This window comes from Callorhinus ursinus, unplaced genomic scaffold (assembly GCF_003265705.2).
Source record: "Callorhinus ursinus isolate GAN/ISIS: 27379988/994484 unplaced genomic scaffold, GSC_fseal_2.0 scaffold6, whole genome shotgun sequence".
Classification (NCBI taxonomy): domain Eukaryota; kingdom Metazoa; phylum Chordata; class Mammalia; order Carnivora; family Otariidae; genus Callorhinus; species Callorhinus ursinus.
The window spans coordinates 29,738,524-29,754,171 of record NW_027397068.1 but is presented as its reverse complement, the minus strand read 5'-3'; the positions used below and the strand labels follow the sequence as shown (position 1 = coordinate 29,754,171).

At 36.1% G+C, this 15,648-nt stretch overlaps 1 protein-coding gene and 1 pseudogene across 1 annotated transcript in view; one reads left to right on the top strand and one right to left on the bottom strand.

Annotated features, from left to right (window-relative positions):
* Positions 1-15,648, bottom strand: part of CDC40 (cell division cycle 40) — a 59,285-nt gene that overhangs the window by 12,522 nt on the left and 31,115 nt on the right. The window contains exons 4-12 of the mRNA XM_025863893.2: positions 12,413-12,496; positions 10,566-10,705; positions 9,307-9,403; positions 7,816-7,955; positions 6,916-6,990; positions 4,716-4,761; positions 2,537-2,638; positions 1,419-1,534; positions 1,046-1,179 (exon numbers count right to left, since the gene is read on the bottom strand). Coding sequence (XP_025719678.1) covers positions 1,046-1,179; positions 1,419-1,534; positions 2,537-2,638; positions 4,716-4,761; positions 6,916-6,990; positions 7,816-7,955; positions 9,307-9,403; positions 10,566-10,705; positions 12,413-12,496 — 934 coding nt within the window. The remainder of the gene's footprint in view (positions 1-1,045; positions 1,180-1,418; positions 1,535-2,536; positions 2,639-4,715; positions 4,762-6,915; positions 6,991-7,815; positions 7,956-9,306; positions 9,404-10,565; positions 10,706-12,412; positions 12,497-15,648) is intronic.
* The window catches only part of LOC112819406 (AP-2 complex subunit beta pseudogene), a 10,014-nt pseudogene continuing 7,884 nt past the window's right edge, over positions 13,519-15,648 (top strand).

The window sequence follows — 15,648 nt, the reverse complement described above, 5'->3', positions numbered from 1 at the left end:
TCTCAAAGCACGGACTTTAAGGATATTAAAACTATACATAAAGTATACAGTCGGCTCTCCATCAATGGGGGCAATTTGAAGGGGTGGGAGAAACTGCAGTTAAATTACATGGAACCTTCAGTTACCCAAATTTCCCTGACGATGGTTAGGGACCTGCTCAGCTCCTCAAAGGGACTCAGTTTCAGGAGCAAACTACTGGCTGTAGTGCAAAGCTTCCCACTTCTTACAGCAGAACAACTTCCAGGGTGGGAAGTCACACTTTCTAGGCCCTGCAAGGCTGTAACCACGGCTGAGCTGTGCTTCATAACTGACTATTAAAATGAGCTGGCCTCCATCCTAACATTCCTTTGAACAAAAAGACTATTATGCATTTCTTTGTAAATAAATGATAAAACATGATCTATGACACTTAGTGAAACTAGCTTTAGTATTTCTTGACTTTAGAAAAGCTTTTTTTCCTCTCTCAAGGAAAGCAAAATTACCAACATACTCTATAAATAAAACATTTGTTTTCTACCATTATGCATTATGAATGGCAGGACACAATGGGTGATGGCATGGGGCCAATTTCAGTACTGAATAATCATAATGTAGACATTTAAAAACTTAAAAGATTTTAAAATATTTTTTCTTTCTTTCGGTTGACTCTGAGGCCAGGATCTAATGTTCAATCCTAACAGTAAATAATAGAGTCTATACATTTGTGGGCCCTGCATCTCATCAGTCATTTTGCAAAGACAAATAAAGTACCTAATAAACAAATGTAAGGCAACACAATATAACTTTTTCACCAATGCAAGAAAAATGCCTTAAAATATATAACCTTTAGATAGACTGCCCATAGACTACGAGATGTAGCATGTCTAAATTTTTATTTCCATATTCTGGGTACTTAAATGTTTAAAGCAGCTTTGTTGGCAAGCCAGAGATCATAGTTGTGAAAATATTCAAATGGTTGCATATTATCAGGCTTTGCTTTGGCTACAAAGTTTTAAATTGCTTGTTATAATTATATAAATCAGATCTTCTACTGATAGAAACTCACCATTCCCAAACTCTTAGGCTCTTATCATCAGATGTGCTCACAAATCTCCTATTCTCATCCACAAAAACAATGGTGTTGACAGCTCCCAAATGCCGGTCATACTCCTGCACAATTTCTCCACTTCGAATGTCCCACTGTATATCAAACAAGAGAAAAGGTAAAGACAGAAGTGGAGCAGATATGAAAATGAAGATCAGAACTATGGAAAGTGAAGAAAAAAGATCTCTAACATAACGACTGTTTTCTACTAAAAATAGACCCTTAGCAGTCCCTAAAAGCAGCAAGCATTAAACAAGTTAATATTCCTTATTCCATCCCCTAATACAACATAAACTATAGGGATCTTACTAAGAATACTGTAAAAAAGACTTACCTGCACAATCTTTTTATCAGACATACCAGCTACAAAGAGATTTTGCTTATCTTCATCGGGATTAAATTTGACACAATAGGGCACTTTTCGGTTTGTAAATCTTGATATACACTGTCCTAAAACCAAAGACTCAAGTTAAAGTAGGGAAAAGAAATTTGATCACTTCAAAGACAGCCCGGGGATTAACATCTTGAGATCATTTGCTTAATACATTTTGGGGAAGGGCAGCCTGCTTGTTCTTTACTATAAACTATATTGTTCCTTTTCACAGATTCTTTATGATTAAAAATATTTTTTTCAAAAGTAAATCTGTATCAATTGCAGAATAAAGTGATTATGATGTGTAGCCAGAGTTGAGAACCACTGTGGGGTAAGAGTAGGGGCTCTGGCATTTGAGAGACCTTGGTTTAAATCAGTTCAGCCACTTATTAGCTGTGTGGGTCTGGAAAAGCTCCCCCGTTAAGCCTCAATTTCTTCATCTAAAATAACAACAGTAATTATAGGGATATTTTAAGAATTGGATGTGATGCTGGATACAAGTGCACAGCACAATGCCTGGTAAACAGTAAGTGTTCAATAAATATTAGCTATTATCTTTACCCTTAAAACTCAGTGAGATGAACGATGGTTCTCTAACTATACAAAATTATACTAGCCACAATGTACTAATACAATTAATGTCTGTGAATATATAAAACCACCTGACCCATGGGTCTGTAAACAGACTTACTTTTTAATCAATGTGGGCAATTAAATTTAATTTTGTTCATCAGACATTTATTGTGCTTCTATTACGTGCAATGCAGCGTGCTTGGTGGTAGAGGGGAACAAAAAGATCAATTAAGTAGTCTATGGAAGATTTCAAATTTGCTTGTCTATCAGGATGTTTGCTTTATAAATTGTATTTAATGGAAACAAAGTTTCAGAGTAAAAGAGCTACTTATGTAGCTGAGTTTGAACTCTACAAACATTTTATATTAGCTGACAGTGGAGGATATGAGAATCAGCAGTTACAGAAGGCACCATTTTGCCACAGAAGACTACTCAATGTTGCACTGTTTATAAATGCTAATTTATAAGATAAATATGTATTGGCATTAGTATAAGTGAGCTCTTACCTGTCTCAGTGTCCCAGAGCTTAAGGTACCTGTCATAAGCTGCGCTGAGGAACTGCGTTCCTGCAGTATTAAAGCAGATGTCCCTAACGGCTTTGCTGTGGCCTAAGGCAGGGACAATAGAAATGGAGGTGAGGTGAAGTATCTTCTCTTAAAACACAAACACCATAAGAGAAACAGCATTTTCAAGCCACCCTGTGAGTCAGAATCTCTGGAATCCTATCCCCTGACTTACTGACGCAGAATATGTTAGGTGTGGGCTTGGGAACGTAGGCAGTTTTTTTTATTCCCCCTTCAGATAGCTCCCTAGGTGTTTCTGATGCATAACATTTAGGTAAGAACCAAGATAAAAGAGCTAACGTTTTTTTTGAGTTTGTCATAGAAATCTTTTAATATGCAATATACATAATTGACTAAGCAGCCAAGAATTTAAGGAAACATAACAGACCAATTATTGCCAATGAAAGAGGAGGGCCTAGAGACATTTGGGAGGTTCATTCTCCAGATTACTCACTAAGTGAAACAAAGTGACTTTACCCTAAAGCTCATGAAATCATAGCTCTTCTTCAATACCTGCAGACTTCTGTGATCACATTACCAAGTTTCAGAGAAGTGACTTCAGAATCTGAGACTTAACCTTTTGGAAACTAACATTAACTTCTATTTTGTTTTAAAATAGCATTTTGACAATAAATTAACTTTAAGGTGCTTTGCTTAGAAATCAGTCTGCCAGACCAATCCACTCTTTTGAAAGTTGTAGGGACAAATAAAATGTGGCTAAATGAAAGCAGAAACCTTCCTTTTTTCTACCACCCCATCAAGACCAAGACTGACAGAACATGCATTGCACAAATCATCAACCACACACGGCAGCGCTGGACGGCCATCACCAGTGAACTCGAATCAGGCTATGTGCCACAGTAATTAGGCATTCTTTTCTACAGCAAGAGTCCCATCTTCCAAAACTGGTAATTTTGTTTCCCACTGAAAAACTGCCTGTCGGTGCAGGGGAGACAGATGGAGACCAAGTCCACTACGGGTACAAGAGGCATCTTGTTCCCGTCTGCTGTGGAGAGTCTTCCTGTAGGATGCTATGGTACCTTGGGCTATTTATTTGTTTAACAAGGCCCTAAAATCCTAACAAAGCGCTGCAGAACGGACTCCCACTTGAATCTAAAAACAGAGCCACTAAGGTTCACACAAATAGTGTTTCAATAATGTACAGTTAAATTTGGAAATGTAACCAGACTTCACACGAAATCTCACAAAGACAGTAAATATATTCTACCAAAAAGGCTAGTTTGCCACAAAGCTGTTCTCTTTTTGGCCTTGTTTTCTCTTTCAAGGAGTTCGCTCAATTTTATTCTTTCATATGCTTTAGCTGCCTATTCGGAACCTCTTTTCAAAGCTCAACACCTGGCTAATTGCTTACTGGACATTTTCGTCTTGATATCCCAAAGGCAGCTCAAATTTAACAAGTGACACCTCATCATCCTCTTATGTTCCCTCTCTTGGCAAATGGTACCACCGTTCAGCCAGCTGGCTGGGAGTCACCCTAGATTTCTGCTTCAGTCTTATCACTCGCATCCAGTGACTCAGTCCCACTGATTTTAACTCTTGATTGTTCCTTTCCTCTCTATCTGCTGCTTTAGTCCAGGCTCTCATCATCTCTAATCTAGACCGATGAAACAACCCTGTCATTCATTTCCCTGCCTGCAGGCCTGCCCCCTACCAGAGCATCTTCCATACTGCCACTAGGATCCCTGTAAGCTTCAGATCTGATTGAGTTAATTTCCTGCAAGAGCTGTTTAATGGTTGGCTTTCCAAGGCCCTCTGGATAGATTCTACACTCCTCACTGATGGCACATAAGGTCCTTCATGCTCTGCCCCTGGTTATACTGCTTTTTCCTCTTGTCATCTCTCACCATATCCCCTCCCTGGCAATTCTGAAATATACCTGGCTGCCCCAAAGCAGCATGCTTTCTCAAACCAATTTTGCTTTTGCTGTTCTCTCTTTCCCAGTTCCCTTTTCTGTCTATGTGGGAGGACTCACTCCCTCTTCAAGACTCAGTTCGAGTCTTTGAAGACTTTCCTTCATAATCAGTGTAGTAATATTACTGTCAATGATGTAGTTTAAAAAGTCTTTCCAAACAGATTTATAGACAGAGAAAAGAAGTATTACCAATAAATGTTCGCAGACAGCGTCTGTCTCCGTAAACCTCCCATAGCTGGGAAAAAAAACACATAGAAATATTAAATTGAATACAAGACTTTGATAAAATGACAAGTTTCAATCAAGAACAACAACCATATGCCAGCTATGTGTGTGCATATCTGCGGGTACTGGGGATTTAACCAAAGGAATTATACATCAATGAACATGATGCTTGGCGCTGCTAGTCTGTGTTGTACCATTTGGACTACACACACACACACACAAATATGAAATCTGATACTGAAAGATACACCAAAATATCAAGAGAACTTAGATGGAGCTAAAACAAGTTATTTTCACTTTCTTCTTATTCTTTTCTATTTTTGATATATTTTCTATGATGAAAAGTTTTTACTTATATAATATTATGAGCTGCTTTCAGAAGAACTAAAGGTTATTGAAACTGCCATGTTTATAACATTTTGGTACAGAAGAATTTTTTTTAACTTTCTGAAGTAACAAAATATTATAGAAGCTATATGAAAATGATGATCTAGACTAAAATGTAATAGGCTAATAATTCTCATCACACCTAATTAATACAATAGCTTCAAAACTACCTTCTTTCTTCCTTTCAGATTTTATTTATTTATTTGTCAGAGAGAGAGAGAAAGAGATCGCGAGCACAAGCAGGGGGAGCAGCAGACAGAGGGAGAAGCAGGCTCCCCGCTGAGCAGGGAGCCCGATGAGGGACTCGATCCCAGAACCCTGAGATCATGACCCCTGAGCTGAAGGCAGACGCTTAACCGACAGCCAAACCAGGTGTCCTTAAAACTACCTTTACTCTTGCCTGCCTCAAATCTAATCCTCAATAATGTTACTAGTGTTCTAAAAGAGATAGCACTTCCTGGACACCCAGTGCCAATAGGATTAAGTTTCAGTTCCCAAAGCATACCAAGCAAGGACCTCTAGCACCTGATCCTTTGCCGATGACTGTCGCCATTCTGTATCTCTCAGATTTGAGACTCCAGCAACCAAAAACTCGTAGTGTTCAGCACACGCCATGCCTATCCATTCTATTCACTCATTTCAGACATACTCCACTACCTACACACCCCTCCCTCACACTTTACTTAGTTACCTTCCTGCTGAAGGATGCTTCCTCTTAGAAACCAGAACACTTTCCACCTGACTCTATAACCATCATTTACATCATAATGAAATGATTACCCTGAGGGCAGGGACAAGGCCTTGATAAATTTTTAGGCTCAGCCCCTTGCACGTAATAGGTACCTAATAAATGTTTATGTATGTGAACAAAATTGAACTCTATGCTTTTTTAATTGGTCAAAAGACCTTAATCTCAACGAACATAGCTTGTATGAAATCAAAGCTAAAGGAAATAAAGGTTTTTACTCCAAACTGTTGGCCTGTGATTTTAAGCTACTGAGTAGAGACAAATGCCTAAATGATTGCTCTCATCAAGAAAAGCTACCTTCATATAATACCCATGAATTGTTTACAAAGAGTAAAATTTTAACGACTGAACTTTCCAAGCTTCAAGAGTATTACAGAGTTGGTATTTCTTGACCATCATAACAATCTAGACACAGACGACACAAAAAAAGATAACTATTCTTTCAGATTTAAGATTTTTTAAAAAGGCTTTTCCCATGTTCAAGCTGACATGCAGCTGCAACTGAGTTTTTTTCCCACATACTCTGTAGCTGAAATTTAGCTTAAGGCGGAGCTTCCTAAGACTATAATATAAAAACTGAGAGAAGAGGCTGGGAGCATTTCTGCTACTTGGTATCTACTTGCATTTATAAAGAAAAAGGGTGAATTGCACTGTTTACTTTCTAAAATGGGATTTCTATCCTATGTCCTCTCTACCTCATATGGTTCTGAGGAACAAATGAACTTAGTTACATATCCAAAACCTCTAAAAAAAATGCATTATTAGTGATTAAATATTTATGTAACTAAAACCAAAGTGACTGATTACGTTCTACTCAGTTATCTAGCTTACAAAAGAGCCTAGCCAATTGGACCATAGAGCCATATTTGAATCAACATGTTTGGAAGGAGTTCATAAGTGGCTGCATTCATGGGGCCTAATAATTAGCCTCTAATTGGCTAACAAACCCAAATTTATTTATAATTAACCAAACAGACTTGACCAAAGCACTAGCTTGGCAGCATTCCTACTCTGTTACTGAAAACTCACCTTAATTTTACAGTCCATGGAACAAGACAGCAATAAATGGCCAGAGAGAGGAAATAATCTGACGGCACTGACGCCCTATAAAAAGGTATTACAGTTATCAATCAGAAACATTCTACCATCAGCTAAAATGAAACATAAGGAAAGGACAGTATATTTTTAAGCAATCTAATTTATTGTTTTTCTTCATTCCAAAAATCATGCCCCAGAATAACCTTCGTTAGTATTCCAAGAACAGCCTTTATTGACACTAAGCTTTTGGAAGATATGTTTTTTAACCTTTAATATTGACTTTCTCACCCAAGGGAATTCTTAGTCAAGTTGCTAATGCTCTCTCTCCTCTTCCTTCTTTTTTCAGTTCCTTTGCTCTTTGCTAAGAGCTGGGAATTATCAGCTGGAATAGTGCAGATGACAAGGAGTATCAACATCAAAAGTTTCAGGTATCTTGTCTCTGCATTAGTGTTTTTTTTTTTAGATTTTATTTATTTGACAGAGAGAGACACAGCGAGAGCAGGAACACAAGCAGGGGGAGTGAGAGAGGGAGAAGCAGGCTTCCCGTGGAGCAGGGAGCCCGATGCGGGGCTTGATCCTAGGAACTCGGGATCATGACCTGAGCCGAAGGCAGACGCTTAACGACTGAGCCACCCAGGCGCCCCTCTGCATTAGTTTCAATATGACCATAGTTTATAAACCAGAAACCATCTAATCGTCTCTTAAGCATGATAATCCCAAGAGCTAAGGCAAAATTACTGAGGTTTTGGTGCTACTACCAATCCATTACTCACTGACATGTTAGCCCAGAAAAAGTAGATTGTGGCAGGAATTTGTGGGGAAAGGCTTGGGCTACCAGACACCAAATTATGAATGTTATGTCATGGTCAATCCCTCGACTAATCTGCTTACCTTTGTATGTCCAGACCACACATGAATTTGTTTTTTGGGAAGGTAACACTTCTCAGGTGGCACAGTGGACCGAAGATTAACACCAACATCCTGAGGTATGTGAAGATAGGATCTCCCTTGGTAGTCATACATTTCTTTAACTAAAACAAGAAGACAAAGGAAAGCAGTGAACAAATACAAGCTACAGTCATAAGATCTATATCCTTAATGATAACGATTTACTCATATGGATATTGTTCCTTATTAAGGTTGAGGTAATAACACTCTGATGAAGTTAAGACCAAGAGTCAGCTAAAATCTAGCTGCTTGAAATCACTGCTCTTATTTACAATTAGAGGTAGTATTTTGGAATTTCTAACTACCCAGAGAATACCAGACCTTTAAATAAAATCTATACTTCTTTTACTTAGTTACACATTTTAATGATATATAAAAAAGACTTCACCGTAACATAATTACAGCGAGGGAAGAAAAGAAAATACTTGGGCCTTCTGAGTCACCAGCAAAAACCCAGAAGCAAAACCGGATAGAAAAGAAGTTAAAGCAAAAATATCAACTATCCTTTTTCCCTGCCTTCCTCTTTTACGCCCGTCCAGGTTCCTTTTCCATTCTCTTTGACACTTTCAACACAAAGTTTGCAGTGAAGTCCCTTGTGGGACTTAAATGACATAGTGTATATAAAGCATTTAGTAACTTGCCTGGCACAAAGTAAGTCCTCAATAGATGTCGGCTGTTATTTTTATTATGGCTGCAAGCAGCAAGCACCACAGCATTAAATAGTGTCCTTGAAAAGAAAGCTGGAGTTTGAGAAACCAAATACGGCCTCATCAAACCTAAATATTTGATATGTGATCTAACATTAGAATAATCAATACATCGGTACTAAATTATTCTTTATGGTTTGATAATAACTACATAATTTTCCAAATATAACTAATTATTAATATTATATTAGTATTATATTATTATTATTTATAATTTATTTTGGAAGACATTTCCTGAATATGCATTTCCTTCCACATGTCAAAATTAATATGAGAATCTTAATCTCCAGTCTATTCACACAAAAAACAAAGTTTTTCTTTTAAAGTATATATATAATTTACTAATAGTTATGAATTATGTGGATATCTGGAGAATATCTGACTTGGGTTAAAAACAAAAGGATAAATGACTAGGGAAAGAGTCTGTTAGGAAACAACAGATTATGGACAATTCAGATTTCTTCTTTATCTACTATTTTTAAAAATCCACTAGTACTTCAAAGAATCATCTGTGGCAATCATTAATCATGCTATTTTTTCTCCTTTATTAGAATATGGAAGAGTCTGCTGTAATTTTTTTGAGATGCAAATAGTGAAATACAATTATTCTTAATACAGTGAAGTACACCAGCTGATTAGTAAAGACAATTGACACTACATGAACAGAGAACAGAGTGAATATCTGAAAATTTATCACAAAAATGAAGAGGCATAAAAAATATATTACCATGTAAGATTGTCTTCTCCTCCCCAGGCTTCTCTTCTTCCTGTTTGCCTTTTTTCTGCCTCTTCGCTGTGATTTCATCCAATTCTTTTTGTTCTTCCTAAGGAAATTAAGGAGTGAACTTTAAAATGGATGTTTTGGAACTCCACTGTGCCCAAAGCTGGTTGTAAATACTTTATAATGAGGTCCAATTTTGGGTGAAGCAAGAGCTGTAAGTATGTCTCCTGGGTAACAGTCTCAACTCTTTGACAGATTACAAAATGACATTAACACATAATGGGTACTAGTTAATACTTTTAAACTCATTTCATACAAAACCCATCTTTTTGGAACACCTAGAAACAAATTTATTGTATTATGCTAATTATTTAAACAAAAAGACAAAGTGGTTAAAAAATCTAGTATTTGGAAACTCAATTTGCATACATAATGTTGTTCTCTAGTAAACAGATTTTCCTAAGTCATGAGGATATAAGCAATGACTACAGATTTTTGACACAACTTTTATGGGAGGAGCAGAGGAAGGAAGGTGGGATAGTAGTAAATCTCTATTATAATAAAAAGAAGTCAACAATGTCTAATGTAAATAAAAAGCAGCACATGTGTATGACTGACATACATGGATCAAAGATACAGCTAGAATATAAGCTTCATGAGAACAGGATTTTCTTGATCTTGTTCACTGCTATACCCCTAAGACCTAGGACAGTCAGTCACTGGCTCACAGAGATATTAGGATTAGGAGATGGAGAAGGACAGGTAGGGTGCTATGGTTTTACTTTATAGAACTTCATAGTATTTTTTTTTAAATATAGATTATTTGGTAAAATTTTTAAACAAGTTAATTTACAAATAAAACCCACCATCAATTCTAAAATTACAGAGAGGCTGATTCTGTGGTTACTATCTGAGTATCTGGTATCAAGAGCAGCTGCCACCATAGCTTAATAGCATTATCAATTTTTATGAAATTTAAAAATTTTATTAAAATTGTCCAATATTGCATTTTAATTAAAAATATGGAAGAAAATAAATCAGAAGAGGATGAATTAAAAATATTCCCAAGAAAAATTTATTTTATTATTTTATTTTCCCAAGAAAAATTTAAAAATCTTACTTTATTTTCTCAATCAACCATGGCAGAGAAATATTGATGAGTCATCATTTGGTTCTCTAAGGAAATCTCAAGTTTATTATTATAGATATCCTTCACAGACACACAGCATCTACCTGAATTGGCAATGAAAAACATCAAAACTTACTTCTGAGGGTTTGGCTACATCTTTTTCATCCACATATTTTGCCCACGGTCCCAGGAAACCATCAATATTAGATGCATCATTTTCTTTGAACTTTTTCCTCTTTTCTATCTTTTTCTGACCAGTTTCAAACACAGTTAAACCTACATTAAAAAACAAACAGAGATCACAAATATGGATATTTTCTAAAGAAACAGTAGCATATATATAATTTTTACTTTATATGTTTAAAGAAAAGTGATTGTTCAAGTGACCAAAGATTTATTAAAGAACACAAAATAAAATCTACATGAATCTGCCAGGTATACCAACTCATACCATACAAAAAGAAACTCAATCTTCTGGGAAGAGAAGCTTTCAACTACTGCAATATTTTGCAAGTCCTAATATACTTAAAGAAAAGACCAGGCTATGTAATCCTACAAGGTACACAATCCTTTTAATCAATCAAGGACATATATCAGTGGATTTTACCACTTTTTGAAAGGAATCCAGCAAATTAACCTTACTAAATAATGATAAAGCCTTTTTTTTTTTTTTTTAATAAATAGAGAGAGAGTGTGCATGTGGTGGGTAGGGACAGAGGGAGAGGAAGAGAGAGAATCTCAAACACGCTCCACACTCAGCACGGAACCCGACACAGGTCTTGATCTCATGACCCTGAGATCATGACCTGAGCCGAAATCAAAAGTGGGATGCTCAACTGAGAGCCACCTAGGTGCCCAGATAAAGCTACTTTTGAAAGCAAGAATACATTAAAATTTTTCATTTAAAAACTGAATTAAATCATAGTAAGTAATTAATAACTTTGATTCACTTGTAACTTAACAATATATGCTAAGCAAGGTTTCACAAGAATGTGGTATTCTTCTAAGTGATCTAAATCTAAATTTGACCTCTAATATCATAAATCTTAGATTAAAAAGAAAAGAGGAAAGAGGATGTTTCTGGTTGAGATTCTGATCTGATCAGTAGGAGGTGGCAAGCTGTGTGTCATCACTAAATTGGAAAAAGAAAGGTTTATGGGAGTCATAATCACAATTTAACTGTTAATGGAGAATCTAACTACACAAAAGATACGGCTTGTAGAGGTCTAACTTAAAAAGAGCTTACCTATATTAATTCAAATCAGTGTCCTTTATAAGGTTGTGTGCTACAACAACGGCTTGTCAAAATTCTATTTTAACAATAATGTAGCTCATACACTGAAGGTCGCTGGATGATACAGGGCCTGTAGCTGCTAAGCAGAAGTATCCTCATAGAAGCAGCATATTCTTTTTCTAATGAGCATATTTTATGGGTAAGATTCCAATGATGAGCTTTGTGACAAGTTAGCATTTAGAGTGTAACGCTTTATCTTCTAAGTACAAAATGAATATGAGCACAAACATATCCTAAAACATATTCAAACTCAGCCTTCAAAGCAACCCTAAGACAATCTCCATTGACAATGTATAATAAAACTTGTTCTGCTCTGTAAAAATGTAGCTTGACATTAGTGTTGAAAGATAAATTGTAAACATTTGCTACACATTAATTATAATCTATTGAATGAGTTCTACATGGTTGGCACTCAGCCAAGTACTCATTAACAACCCAGAATAATAGGTCCCAACATCCTCCCTACAAGGTTGCATGCCTCATAAGTGCAAAAAACAAGCTCTAAACTATAATAGTCCTAAACTATACTGCTCTATATTACTTGTTTCAACTTAAAAATAAAATCAGTCTACTAAAATACTAGTTTTTCCTACTGCCTCAGATCAATCTGCAAGACAGTAATTATAAGTATGTGTGTATATACACATATACTTGACATAAAATATTTCAAATAAATTTGAATAAATTACCTTGATTTTTTTCAGCTTCTTCTACCGAACCAATATATTTAGTAGACACTTGATGATTATCTAATGAAGGGTCTAATGCATAACCTGGAAGGAAAAAAGTACCCATTACTGACTCCATTTTTGCCATTTATAATTCATTTTATTTCTATACAGATATACTCATCTCACATTTTCCTTCCCAGATGTTGAAATGGTCTCTTTAACTTAGGACCGATCTTCCTTTCCTGAGCTATATTCCTATGTAGAACAATTAAGCCAAATCTCAGGGTGGACCATGAAGGACTTCAGCTGAGTAAGAAGTATCTTATAGGATGAATTTAGCATGTTGACATTACATTATTAACAGTCTCTCTGGCCAAGATATCAAACTTTAGTCAAATTTCAAAGATCTTACAAATATATGTACATCACACATTTAAAAGTTTAGAAACCATTTCCTTTTTGTTTTTGGTACTAGATAATACATGGCTTTAGCTTATCAAATTATATAAACTATTAAATAATTTAAAACAGAATAGAGTAAGAAGAATTATATAAAATCTAGCTATTATTTTGAAAACACTATTCTCTGTAAAGACAGTCTTCCCTCTCTTTTATTTTATTTTTTAAAAGATTTTATTTATTCATTTGAGACACAGAGATACAGAGAGAGAGAGCATGAGCAGGGAGAGAGGCAGAGGGAGAGGGAGAAGCAGGCTCCCCGCTGAGCCAGGAGCCGGATATGGGGCATGAACCCAGGACTCTGGGATCACGACCTGAGCCGAAGGCAAATGCTTAACCATCTGAGCCACCCAGGCGCCCCTCAATTTTAAAATATTACACTTCTACTTCATAAATCATTATGTATGTTTCCTTGGTAAGAAAAGTTAAGTAAGAATATCAACTGCATGTGAATACACTCCTTCAAAAAGTGATGAAAGTATGTAGCTACTTTCTATATAAATGTAGTCTCTGGGGACTTAAGGAAAGAAAATCTATCTATATTAACTCATCATTTTTTCTTAAGTGGGGGTGCTTTAACATGATATATGTTTGGTAAAATTAGTTTTAGTAATTTTAGTTTAGTAATCAGCAAAGAGACTAGGTCATTAATCAGTTTACGGTCTATGACCTATGTGAGTGATCATAAAATATATAAAAGTACTAGCCAGTTTTTTAAGGGGTACATCCTAGGGGATAAAGTTGACACTTTAATTTTCCAGCTAAAGATGAAAGAGAACTTCTTTTGGGGAACAGAAAAAGATCTGTCATCAAACACACTTTTCAAACAAGCTAAGGATATAGGTGTTCAACTCACTCTCATGATATGCTAGAATAGAACTAACCACCTGGCTATTAACTCAATTGCATATAGTTTTTTCAGTATTAAAGTATGTTCTTAGCCGGAGGAGAGAGTTTGATGGCAGAAAAGCCGCTTTGGAGTAAACTCTCTGAAATCACAGGTCCAAATCTCATGAGTTATTTTATCTGTTGTCTCTTTGATGTACAGAACAGTATTCTGTAAAGGATTTTTTAAATGAGATTTTATAAGGCTCATATAAAATTTAGACCAACATATCTGATGTTAAAAATCCCCATCTCAATCATAAAAATTTACCTAGAATGTAATTCGATCTTGAGAGAGATTTATGTCTATACAAATGACACTGCATTTTATGTTTGGAGGGATGGAATGGGAGGCAGAGAGGAAAGGGGGATGCCTGGTACTTCTTGTGGTACCTGTGGAAGCACCAATCCCCAGCTCATTTGGCCACAGTCTTGTTTCTGAGCACAGGAATTTATGTTCTCTTCCTTTTCCACATCATCTATGGTAAAATAAATCTTTACTGCCATTATCACCATTACTACTACTACTGCCTCCCACCTCAGGTAATTAAAGGACAATAATATTTTCCCTTTACAAACAAGAGAAGTTAAATATTTAGCTATATGCCCTACCAGAAGTCAGCCAGTGACAGAACAGGATATAATTCTAACACTACAGAATTTTAGTCCAATTAGTTTTCTAATATTCTATGTTTCAAGTGACTATGTCTGCATTTTAGTTCTGAGATGTTCTCATCTTTCTAAAGTTTATTTTCCTTTTTATATTTTTTTTTTTTAAAGATTTTATTTATTTAATTGACAGAGAGAGACAGCGAGAGAGGGAACACAAGCGGGGGGAGTGGGAGAGGGAGAAGCAGGCTTCCCGCCGAGCAGGGAGCCCGATGCGGGGCTCGATCCCAGGACCCTGGGACCGTGACCGGAGCTGAAGGCAGTTGCTTAACCAACTGAGCCACCCAGGCGCCCCTCCTTTTTATATTTTTAATACAGTTAATGTCTACTTTCTTCCTTTGTAGTCTTATTTGAAATGGCTCTATTTCTTAAAATTTTTAATTTAAATTCAATTTAATTAACATATAGTGTATTATTAGTTTCAGAGGTAGAATTTAGGTGATTCATCAGTTGCATTTAACACCCAGTGCTCATTACATTAAGAGCCCTCCTTAATGTCCATCACCCAGTTACCCCACCCCCCCACCAACCTCCTCATCACAGCAACTCTCAGTTTCCTAGAGTTAAGAGTCTCTAATAATACCAATTTTATTATTAGATCCTTGAGATCATTAATACTAATATCCCAATGTGTAAATAAGATAAAAACAGTCTGCAAAGAATGGTCACAAATATATGGAAAAACCTTCAATTTTACTAGCAGTCCAAATGAAACAAATTAAAGAGATTAAATATTATATATTTTTGTTATCACATAAATAAAGGAAAAACAGTCATACAGATCTTGGGTAAAGAGAAAGAGGATTTGCACATGTGGTGGTGGCCATGTTAAGTTGGGAGAATTCTTTTGGAAAGCAAGATATTGACAAGATATAACAAGACCTTTAAAAATATTTATATTCAGTTACATGCAGGAAACCATTACACCACCACTTGGGCCATGTTCTCTGGCTGCTGCCTCCACCCCACTCCCCCTTGCCTCTGGTGCACATTAAAGATCCAAAACCACGACTGACTCCAAGTACTTCACAATCAATAAAAAAGGAGAAATCTTTGAATTAAGGTGGAACTCAACAATGAAAAGAAAGAAAAGAGGGAGAAGACTATGAAGAAAGTGATTGCTGCCATGACTGTGGGGAAGGATGTCAGCTCTCTTTCCAGATGTAAACTGACAATCTGAAATTTTTTTTTTAATTTTTTATCGTTATGTTAATCACCATATATTACATCATTAGTTTTTG